The sequence below is a fragment of the Lepidothrix coronata genome, unplaced genomic scaffold, assembly GCF_001604755.1.
Source record: "Lepidothrix coronata isolate B3197 unplaced genomic scaffold, Lepidothrix_coronata-1.0 Scaffold0, whole genome shotgun sequence".
NCBI classification, from domain to species: Eukaryota; Metazoa; Chordata; class Aves; order Passeriformes; family Pipridae; genus Lepidothrix; species Lepidothrix coronata.
This window is the reverse complement of record NW_016690180.1, coordinates 17,242,197-17,253,143: the sequence shown is the minus strand read 5'-3', so window position 1 is coordinate 17,253,143 and position 10,947 is coordinate 17,242,197. Positions and strand designations below refer to the sequence as shown.

The window sequence follows — 10,947 nt, the reverse complement described above, 5'->3', positions numbered from 1 at the left end:
AGGGTGTATCTTTGCAGGCACGCAGGGATGCCTTGTGCTGAGTGCCTAATATGGGGAGGGATGTGCTGGTTCGGCACCAAAGCCAGCCTACCCCGGGCTAGAACCTCCTGGCTGAGATAGCCTTGCATGAAGGCGGTTGCATGAAGGCAACGAGCCAGATGTAGTGATTTCTCTAAGTTCAAGAGATGAAATGCCCCAAGATATGAAATGAAGGGCCCCATGTCTATCAGGCATCCACAGATCAGCAGGTATCTCTCATACACTGATTTCACACACCAAGTCTCCCTGCAAGGTGAGCAGTGCAGTCTGTGCATTCAAAGCCCTAAGTCCAGCAGGACTCCCTATGGTACCATACACACTGCAGTACGCAACAATCTTTTATTTTGTATTTTTTAGGAAAACGATTGAACTCTAAACTAAGCCCTGCTCTTGCACAGAGACTGCAGTCTTACTTGTCCTTTTACAACCCTGTCGTTTCTGTGCCTCCGGGAACTCAGTGGGAGCTGCTGACTCCATGGAGCTGATCAGTGGTATTTTGCTTCATACAACACAGCAGTTCATACCTCCTACTGACTTAGGCATTGTACTACTACGTTCTTCCACACTCGAACATAGCTGTAGTCTGTTCTGTACTCACTAATCAGCTATAACAGATACATGTATAAAATGATACTAAAACGTTGAACTAAAAATAAACCTTGCTCACAAAAGCAGTTCTTTTTTTCTCATCATGGAGATGATCATGCTGGTTTGTATTTTTAGTGTGATTTTCAAAGACTTGCATAGTCTGCTTTACAAATATTGGATTTTTCTGAGATTATTTACTAGTCTGTAAAATTTATGGATAAAAAGACATCCATTACTCTATTACCTTCAGCACTGTGAATAATTTTGTGAAAGTAATGTAGTGTCTCTTGAGCTGAGCTAAAAACACTTAGGAAAAAAAACTTCCCTTCTCCAACATTATTTATATTATTTTTTTTCCTTCTGTATTTCCAAAAGGTCTCTTGCACTAATGCATTTCAATGGCACTTAATTATGTAGCCCTATTCTAACTCTGCAAATGTCCTCGCTTATGGCTTCCCATTATTGGGAGATACAAACTATTTATGTTAGATAAAACTAATTATTAAATTCCTGCATTGGCCAAAATCTAATGCCTATAGCATTTTTCAAATAGTCTATAACTATTTTTCAACAGTGTCTCTGCATTTTCCTGTTGGTTTTGTTTGCTCGTTTGTTTGTTTGTTTGGGGGGGGGTTGGTTTATTTTATTTTACTTTATTTTATTTTAGTGGAAAATCAAGAGAATAGCCTCTCTTATCCACTTCTAAAGTACCAATCAGTTCTTCAGTAAAAATGACAGAAATGAGAAAGAATGCAATGGTAGAAAGATTGTATCCCACAAAATTCAAGCAAATCAAGAAAACATTTTGCTTGGAGATTGATGGTTGATTGCATGAAAGAATAGACATATCTCTTAAAGAAAGCAAGAAAGTACCCTTGTGGCCAAGTTAAAAAGTACCCTTTTATCCAAAAGCTCATTTACCCTAAAGCTCATTCAGATGTGACAGTGTACGAATAAATACAGTATTTCCGATGGAAATTTCAGTACTGTATGAGTGGGTTATCTGAGAAAGAAACTAAAAATTAACTTTCATTGTGTTTGGAACAAGGACAATCACAAATGGGAACGTGGCGCTGTCCCTGAAAGCCAAACTTTTCTCACATTAAAAAAAAAAAAAAAAGTCATTCTCAAATTCTCTTTTCCCTGGTAAAGTATTAAAACCCATCGTCCTTTCAATCTGACTTTCGCTCTTCAGCAAGCTCTGAGGAGGTTTGGGCTCCCGGCGGCCCGTAGTTTCCCTGGCAACCGGCAGGAAGCGTCCCCGGGAGCTGAGCCGCCCGTCCCGCGGGGCCGTCGGAGCGGGGAGAGCGCTGCCCCCGGCCCGACGCTCCCCGGGATCAGCGGGAGTTGTGGGAACGGGAGAGGGGAGCAGGGTGTCCCCCTCGTTCTCGCACTGGGTCTGCGGATGTCCCGCGGGGGCCGGGCCGGCGGCTCTGTGGGAACTCGCCGGAGCGTCTCCGCTGGAGCCTCTCGGCAGTGACGGCGCTCGAAGCCCCGCGTCTCCTTCTGCCGCTGCCCCAGCTGCGCTCGGGAGAGTTGGCGCTCACCAGGGTAAGGAAGCAACCTCGCCTTTCAAATCCTACTGACTTTAGTTCTGCCTGCCTTAAGTGACTTCTAGGACCGAACTCCAGGCTGCACTTTTCCTCCTTTGAAAGTAGTCTTTTAGAGGTGTTTTCCTATTTCCGTTTAAAGTGTCTGTCCTTTGCTTGAAGTCTGTCATCTACCAGTAGATGGGTCACTTCTGTATCAAACCTCGTACCTCGCTTGTTTGATTCATGACTGTACTTCAGCCGTCTGATCTCTCTGCAAACACGTGTGAGTGACTTCCCGAGCTCATGACTACACAAGGGCTTTCATCTCTGAAGGTTGAGACCTCCTTATGAAGAGTACTTTTTCTGCTCAGTGCCACTTCCACCTCTGCAAGTATATTGCCTCATTGCGTTTTTACAAAACCATTATCACTGTCCTTACTACTATCTTCATTTCTGTCCCAAAGGGCTGACACCGTTCCTGCTTATTGTCACACTTTTTATCATTTACTTTTTGTCATGGTACAACCACTGACTTTTCTAGATTCAGTTGTTAGTTAAAACCTCAGTAAAGTCCTTGACATGTATCTTGACTACTTCCTGGGAAAGAGAATAAATTAAATACATCTGAATTACTTTTTAATACTTTTCTGAGAAAAATATTTACGTTGTTATTAGCAAGCTGACTGTTCATATTATGAGCAATTGTATATTTCAAAGGCTGACACTGATAGCACTATTTTGTGATATATGATGCTACTGTCAAGAACTTATCTGGTGTTTTTATAGTAAATAAAATATTTTGATTCTTATTTTTCTGATAGTTAAAAATATGCCTTGTAACTAATATGATTAGAGTTTAATGATAATAAGCTGGCATAAAATCAGTAGATATTCTTTCTGTGTTATTGTTTGTCTTTTAGGGCTTCAAATTATTTCTGGTTTTAATGACTTGCATTTTACCGAATAGTTCATGTAAGTGTCATGTAAGTTTTTGTGTGTTCTGAAGAGACTTAATTGTCTATTTGTGGTATGCTTGTTCTTTTAAAAAGACTGTCACTGGAGACAGGCTGCATTCTGGAAATAGTAAGATAGAGAAGATAGGATGTACAGTGGGTGAACTGATTTGAATCACTATTTCTGATTAAATCATCCATCAAGAAGTATTGATTTAAACTTTCAGTTTTAGTTTTGCTTTGTATTTTAGCTAATTTGGTAATCATTATTATATGTTGTTTCTTGACATTCACTAAAACTTAGGTGCTAGATTTAATTCTTTACACAAGTCATAAAGACATAGCATATCTACACAAGTGCTGGGACCTTATAATTTTTTACCAGAAACAGAAACAATCCTAAAGATTTCATAATTTAGATGATGACTGGGGAATGAGATGCTGGAAAGCTTTGGAAAGGGTCCTGGTTGACAGCAGGTTGAATATGAGTCAGCAGTGCCCTGGCAGCCAGGAGGGCCAACCGTGTCCTGGGGGGCATCAGGCAAAGCATCGCCAGCTGGTCAAGGGAGGGGATTGTCCCACTCTGCTCTGCACTGGTGTGGCCTCACCTTGAATATTGTGTGCGGTTTTGGGTGCCACAATATCGGAAAGATATTAAGCTATTAGAGAGCATCCAAAGGAGGGCAACAAAGGGGGTGAAGGGCCTTGAGGGGAAGCCGTATGAGGAGTGGCTGAGGGTACTTGGTCTGTTCAGCCTGGAGGAGACTGAGGGGAGACCTCATTGCAGCTACAACTTCCTTGTGAGGGGAAGAGGAGGGACAGGCACTGATCTCTTCTCTCTGGTGACCAGTGACAGGACCTGAGGGAATGGCCTGAAGTTGTGTCAGGGGAGGTTTAGGTTGGATATTAGAAAGCTTTCTTCACCCAGAGGGTGGTTGGACACTGGAACAGGCTCCCCAGGGAAGTGGTCACAACACCAAGCCTGACAGAGTTCAAGAAGCATTTAGATGATAGTCTCAGGCACATGGTGTGAGTCTTGTGAATGGTCCTGTGCAGGGCTAAGGGTTGTATTCGGTGATCCTTGCGGGTCCTTTCCAGCTCAGCATATTCTGTGATTCTGTGACAAAAGTATGTGACTGGAAGTCCTGTTTGGAGGGAAGAATTAGAATAACCAAGCTCACCAAGGACTGTATGTGCAGGAGTCTGGCAGAGATTAGGGCAGGTGGCTTATAGAGCTGTGGGTGTGTGAGTAGCATGGCAAAAAAAATCTGCCTCTCTAGTTCATCCTGATCTCAGTATTTGGAATTTAATCACATTTTTGACAAAAACAGGTGTCATCAACTTGCTAAAGGTGATAGCTGGATGGCAAGCATTCTGCTCATCCTTGAGGCAATGTTTGTTTCTGTGTATTATTTAATTTGCCTCCTATAGTTTTCATTTCTATATAGTGTCAAAGGATTGTAATTTCTTATTTACTAAATTGTTTTTCACCATCCAGAATGCACCATAGCATAAATTACTGAACATTAATAATATTCAAAACCAGCATTTTCACTCTTTTAGTTTTATTAACATTTGAAAACTTGTAATTTTCCAGGAATAATTTATCTTGTTCATCATAGTGTCAGACTTGGTATGTTAAATAGGCAGAGGACTATTAATTTTATGAGGGACACTTTAACCCAATTACATACATATATAGTGACACATGTAGCTGGTGCATTGACATTTAGAAGATCTAAATAAGTATTTAAGGATGTAAACAGAAGGTTATTTTTTCACTCTTTAAAAAAAATAAAAGTCGTTCTTACGTGGAATTGGAATTCATTTTCTGTGTTCTTTCTTTGCTGCCTCACATTTCTGTTCTCATCTCTTACTGATTCTGCACTGGGTTTTCTGTGTCCTGAATGTACTTGCGCTTCTCTTCATTTCTTCATCCTGGCTATTCCTCAGATTGTTGCTTTCTTCTGATGTGACTGTACCCAACCAACCTATTTCACTCTGGGCTCTTCTGCTGAGCCCCATAATGCTGCTTGCATTCCTGTAGGCTACCTAAAGGCAGACTGTAGCTAATTCACTTTAGCTGCAGGTCTCAAAGAACACAAGAAAAGGGGAGCAGGTTAGGAAATGTGTGCATTTGAAAGACCAAGTGACAAGACTGTTAAAATTATCCCATGCACTGCATAGGATGTATAAGAATAAGCCTTTGTTTCCTGGTGCACTTATTCAGATTTTCTTGATTGTTTGTTCATGTCAGTTTTATGGCCTGAGGATTCTAACCCTTGATAGTCTGTCATATAGGAATGAAAATTATTTTATGTTTTAATTATTTTTTTTATTTTAGGAAGCAATGTTCTAAGAATGTCATCACACATCCAAATAAAACCAAAGACTGCAGCACAGAAAAGCAAGACATCCTCTCCTTTACCATGTTCTCCAGAACCTGCAGTTAAACCGCAGCCAAAGCCTAGTGACAAGCTGAATCCTAAAACTATCGATCCGGTATGTATAGGTGATGGGGGGGTTGTTTAAAATCCATCTCTGGTTGGAAAAAATTTCCTTACTTTATGAAATGACATGCAGAACATGCTTCCTCTGATCCTGTTTTTTTAAATTTAAATTAAACTTTTGTTATTAATCATACATTCCCTACCTTCTAAGCCAAATGCCTGAGGCATAACATTGTTTATTACATTTTTAATAAATGTGTTTTGGTACAATTGTGGCTTGCATGGTAACTGTTATCTTCTATGTACTATTGCCCTAAAAAGAGATTTAGAGCTAAGAGATAGAGAGTTGGTTTGTTTTTTTTTTTAATATACTTCTAAACTTTGATACCTGCTGCTTTAGAGGAACTTATTGCAGTTATGCAATGAAACTAAGAATCAGGCAGCATCTTGAAGATCATCAAGACTTCATGAAATCTAGCAAATTAATTGCTGGTGAGCATTATATGAAACTCACAATTACTGTGAATACGTAATACTTAGGAAAAATTTGGGGTCTTGGGAGCAGAATAATGAATGGAGTCGCTTATTTCATGGAAGTCACGTGCCTGAAGAACAAGCATTGAATACATGAATTATAGCTCACCACTGGTCCACATAATTTGACTTGCAATAAACAGAGGCAGAATACTTTAATGTGGGCATCTTTTTTACTTTAAATCTTTTTGCAAGTAGCACAATGACTTAAGCCATGAAGTCTTCAAATCATGCAAACAATTTTAATGATTTTAATGTAGGTTCAAACACATAAAAATTAAGATTTCATGGTATTTGTTTTTAAATGCTTTGTGATAAGGTGTTTAAAATGGGAAGCAGCATTGAATGATCATGCTAATAAATAACACAATAGTTCATATGCATAGGAACCATGTATATGATAAAAAACAAATTTGTGCAGCTTTTCTACCTGTGAAGCTCCTAGTTTCCTTCTCCAGTGAGTTCTTTTTAGATTCTCACCCAGTATGAACCTCCCTGTGCATTTCCAGTGCCCTCATATCATCTTGCCCAATTTTTGGTATTTCTCCCATATCTTGCCACCTTGTACTTTTGTCTATACCCAGATCAAGATGGAACTGCATAAAACTGCCTTCTGCATGTTACCAATATAAATACAAGAGCATAAGGAAAGTGAGAGCTCCTTAATCTGTTAAGTAAAGAACCTGTAAGGCTTCAGTATTAACATTTGCAAGAGAAAATAGAAAAATAAGGTAATTCCATTGGGAGAACGCTGATTCTACATTATTTATTCATTTTAAAAACTTCCTAGCTAGACGATTCTGAAGAGCAGTTTTCTGATAAGTGTATCAAATATATGTTTTCCACCCCATACCTGCAGTTCTTTTTTTATTTATTTGTTTTAGAATCATATGACTAAGTTCTTTTTTTGGTAAACTGCATTTTAACATATTTATAATAGTTATAAAACTTTACTGTTATGAATAAATAATGCTCCTTCTCTCTGTCCTTGCAGTTTGGTGCTTATTCTCGACCAACATCTGCATTTGCTGCTACATATGCTAAAGGAGGCATTCCGTGCAGGTGTGTAGGGTTTGTTTAAATTTTTACTAAATATATTATGAAATACATCTCTTCATGTTTGATATTATAGTTAGGTTGTTTGATTCCATTCATTTCTGGAAAGATTTCTAATGCTCAGCTTTTTTCAAAGAAGAAAGCAATTTTCCATGCCTTTGAAATTGTCTTCCTTTGGGTTTTTTTTTATGCTGTATTAATACTAAACCCACATTTTTAAAGAATAGTTAAGTTTTTGCAGACTTGATTTCTCCAGGTAATCTTGTTTACTTCTCCCTACCAGCAAAGATAGTAAAATTAGTGCCATTTTAGTAAGTAGACCTCTTGCAGCCTTTTTCATCTGAAGTACTTAGTATGACAACATTTTATTGAATATTCCAATTCTGTAGTTGTCAGCAATATCAGATATTAACAAAAATACTTGTAAGTAATAGTTTATGGTGTTTTAAATTACTTTTGGATAGCCAATAAACATTTTAGTGTTTTCTTACTAGGATGCAGAATTACTTTACAAAAATTTAAGTAATCATTGATACAATGTACATGTGTTTACTTGTATAAAATAATCATTAATACATAGCCTTTATCTGTATCTTAGGAGTAAATAATAAATTCCAATATGATTTTCTTTCAGTTTCAACTGATTTCCCTTACCATTTGAGGAAAATGTTTCCTGCTACTTATCAAAATAAGTAACTTTGCAAAAGGAGCGTCTTCGGTGTTGGCATGAGAGGCATCTATAATTTTTATAATCTTTATTTTCTGATTTCTGTGTGATTAGGAGCAGAATTTTGAAACTGCTGTATTTTGGGAAATTATTACAATTTCACTGGTAAATACCATTATACATACACTAGGTTGGACTTGATGACCTCAGAGGTCTTCTCCAACCTAATTGATTCTGGGATTCTGTGATTTTGCTAATGAGAACATGAGATTGTGTATATAACACAGTAACACCACAAACTAATTGCTGATACATTTAAAGCGAATAGTGGTAGTAATAAATTATGTATTCTTATATGATGATTTGTTAAAACTTTGTTCTTTATATAGGTTAGTGCATGGATCAGTAAAGCACAAACTGCAATGGGAATGCCTTCCTGAAACTGTTCCCTTTGATCCTCTCCTTGTAACACTGGCAGAGGTAAACTCAATTTCTTGCAACATTAAGCATATAACCATTTCCTAATTGCAAATGTCATTTATTAACAATCTAAGCTAGCTAATTTAGGCTCACATACTAGGGAAATACAAAAAAAAATTTGTGAAGATCTTGTATGAATGAAAATGGTCAAGAGCATTGCTATTTTTAGTTCTTTAGTTAGAGCATTCTGAGAGAGCTAGGTAGAGCTGTTTGATCTTCAACATACTGGCCAAATGCAAGACTGCATCTCAGATTTCCAACTGCTGAATGAAATCTTCAATCCATTTGTAGTTTTGCAGGTTCTTTTGTAAACTAAATTGCTTTGATTATTTTTTTATATTAAGCCTACCTGTTGAAGTAAGTGTGTTCTTCTCAATAGATCGAACTAGTACAAGGAAAATAGCATCCTGTAAATAAACTGAAGAGCAGTACTATTCATTATATTGAGGCTTCTATTTTCTCAGAACCATCTGTGACATTTATCACCAAGTATGTTTCAGGTGCCTAAATAAATGATGAATCCAATGCTGTAGATAGAATAAAGTGCATATCCAGAGGTGGCTTATTCTCTTTTTTTTTCTTTATTTTTAAAAGATTAAACAAAACTGTCAATTCCTAAAGTAACATAAAGCTCCTATTGTGGAAAGAAGAAAGGCTTCAGCCATTGCCCTTTAAATCTTTGAGTTCTGCCAGTCAGGCCTTCTACACTAGAAGGGCATCTTTGTACCATCAACAAGTTTTTGATGTTACAGAGAGGGATGTGTGGTGGGGGGCATCTTTCCTTCCATAGTTCATCTTCTATTTTTTTTTTCCTTTAGGGTACAAAAACATAGCCTGCTCTTGTTCCTAGTCTTGTTGAAAAAATACCTTGGGTAGTTAGATTAAAGGTAGTACACATATTGATTCAATAGGCAGTATTCATAATGTGAGTTTTAATATTCAATGCTCCAAAAGAAAAATGAAGTAGAATATTCTGTGAGGAGAGTTGTACTGAGTGGCTCCACATGGTGGAGTTAGTGTACTTTATGTTTTGAACTGATCTGACAAAATCTAAACATTATCTTGCTGCTATGTGGAACTTTTTAAATGTGTTTTTGTTTAAAAGAAGGCACACTGTTAAGAAACACATTTTACATTTGCAACAGGGACTAAGAGAGACAAAACATCCCTATACATTTGTTTCAAAGGAGGGCTTTAGAGAATTACTTCTGGTTGAAGGTGCTACTGAAAAAGCAATTCCCTTGTTGCCTCGTCTAGTTCCAGTCTTAAAGGCTACACTGGTACGTCTTACTCTTCATGAAGAGATTTTAATGGGTTTGATTTTTTTTTTTTTGCTGGTAAGAACTACATGGAAAATATTAATGTGATAAATCTACTGCATGGGTTTTGGTTTGGGGGTTGGGAATGGTTTCTCTTTCTCTTATAAACCCTGCCTTGGTTTATTAGCTAAATATGTATTTAACTGTAAATTCAAATGGGCAACTCGTTATAGCTGTATGACAGTAGCTATGGGCAAATTTTGTGGAAATGTTCTATTAAAGGTCTGTATATAAGCAGAAATAAATATATGTATTTGTGGTGGTTTTATACATCCACATGCAAAAAATAGAAATGAGGTGAAGTAAAATGGAGATGGAATAAATAATCATCTGTTATATCTAACAATTCAAAACATGCTGCAAAGGTAAAATAGAACATGTCAATGAGGAAAAGGGAAGAATACAGTTAAAATATTTGTGGTCATATTGTTAATTTTTAAAATGTTTTTAACTTTTCTATTCCTTCAGAAAACAAAGTGAGATATTGGCTTCAAGGGTTATCTTTTTTGGCTCTTTTTCATATTTTTCAGAGCCCTTTTCTGGTTCAGCAAGTAGCTGTTCTTTAATCTAGCTGTGTTTCAGTTTTGATTTTATAGAGATTGCTGAAAGCTTGAAAATTCTTTGTGGTCTCAAATCAGAGGTGTAACAGAAGTTCAGAATTCTGTGTTATCAGTATATTTGATTTAGTTTGAAGACAAAATTAGAAATATTATTCTTACCTATTCCTCAATTACTGTTACTCATCTGATAATTTTTATTGTTGCACTGCTTTGGTATAAAGTCTTCTTAAACCTACTGCACAAGCAGTAGTTAACTTCTAGTTAAAAAGAAAACATTCAGGTCTCAAATGCTGGAGTGAAAAAATAATTGTTTAAATAAACTTAAAATTTAGTACAAGAACAAAATAAATTCTTATGAGTCTATTTCTCCACTAGAGGAAAAGTGAATAATTAAACCATTAGAGAACTTAGGGATGGAAGAACCTTCCCATGGGAGAAATAAAGATGACTAGGAACCCTAGAAGTAGATAATTGCTGGCAGGTGACAAAGGTGTAGAGAGAACTAAATGAATTGAGGCAGAAAGTCATTGGCTCCACTGTTTCTCCAACAAAGGAAGTTATTGTTATGAATTACATAGAAATTACATTGAATAATTACATTTGTAAGTAAAATGGTGTCTCCCCATTTCAGCATATCTGCATTTGAATGGTTATTTCTAATATGCTGTGAAATACTGAAATTGTTGGTGTGGTAAGCTGTTTTGCATGCTTAAAATTTTTTTATTTTATCAATACTAAATTATAGTTTCCTTGTCTCAGAAGAAATGCA

The 10,947-nt window shown here is 37.0% G+C and overlaps 1 protein-coding gene across 1 annotated transcript; it reads left to right on the top strand.

Annotated features, from left to right (window-relative positions):
- Positions 1-1,877: 1,877 nt before the first annotated feature.
- On the top strand, positions 1,878-10,098 carry PACRGL (PARK2 coregulated like). The gene is made up of 6 exons (XM_017827124.1): positions 1,878-2,178; positions 5,457-5,614; positions 7,091-7,158; positions 8,209-8,299; positions 9,445-9,579; positions 10,087-10,098. Exons 2-6 carry the CDS (start codon positions 5,474-5,476, stop codon positions 10,096-10,098), a joined length of 447 nt encoding a protein of 148 aa, XP_017682613.1. The 5' UTR covers positions 1,878-2,178; positions 5,457-5,473.
- Positions 10,099-10,947: the final 849 nt, after the last annotated feature.

Excerpts from the sequence above, each read along its gene's own strand:
- PACRGL (XM_017827124.1), top strand. The coding sequence starts at position 5,474 with ATGTCATCACACATCCAAATAAAACCAAAGACTGCAGCACAGAAAAGC. Across the intron at positions 5,615-7,090 it reads ATCCTAAAACTATCGATCCG|TTTGGTGCTTATTCTCGACC; the intron begins GTATGTATAGGT and ends CTGTCCTTGCAG. Across the intron at positions 8,300-9,444 it reads TCCTTGTAACACTGGCAGAG|GGACTAAGAGAGACAAAACA; the intron begins GTAAACTCAATT and ends CATTTGCAACAG.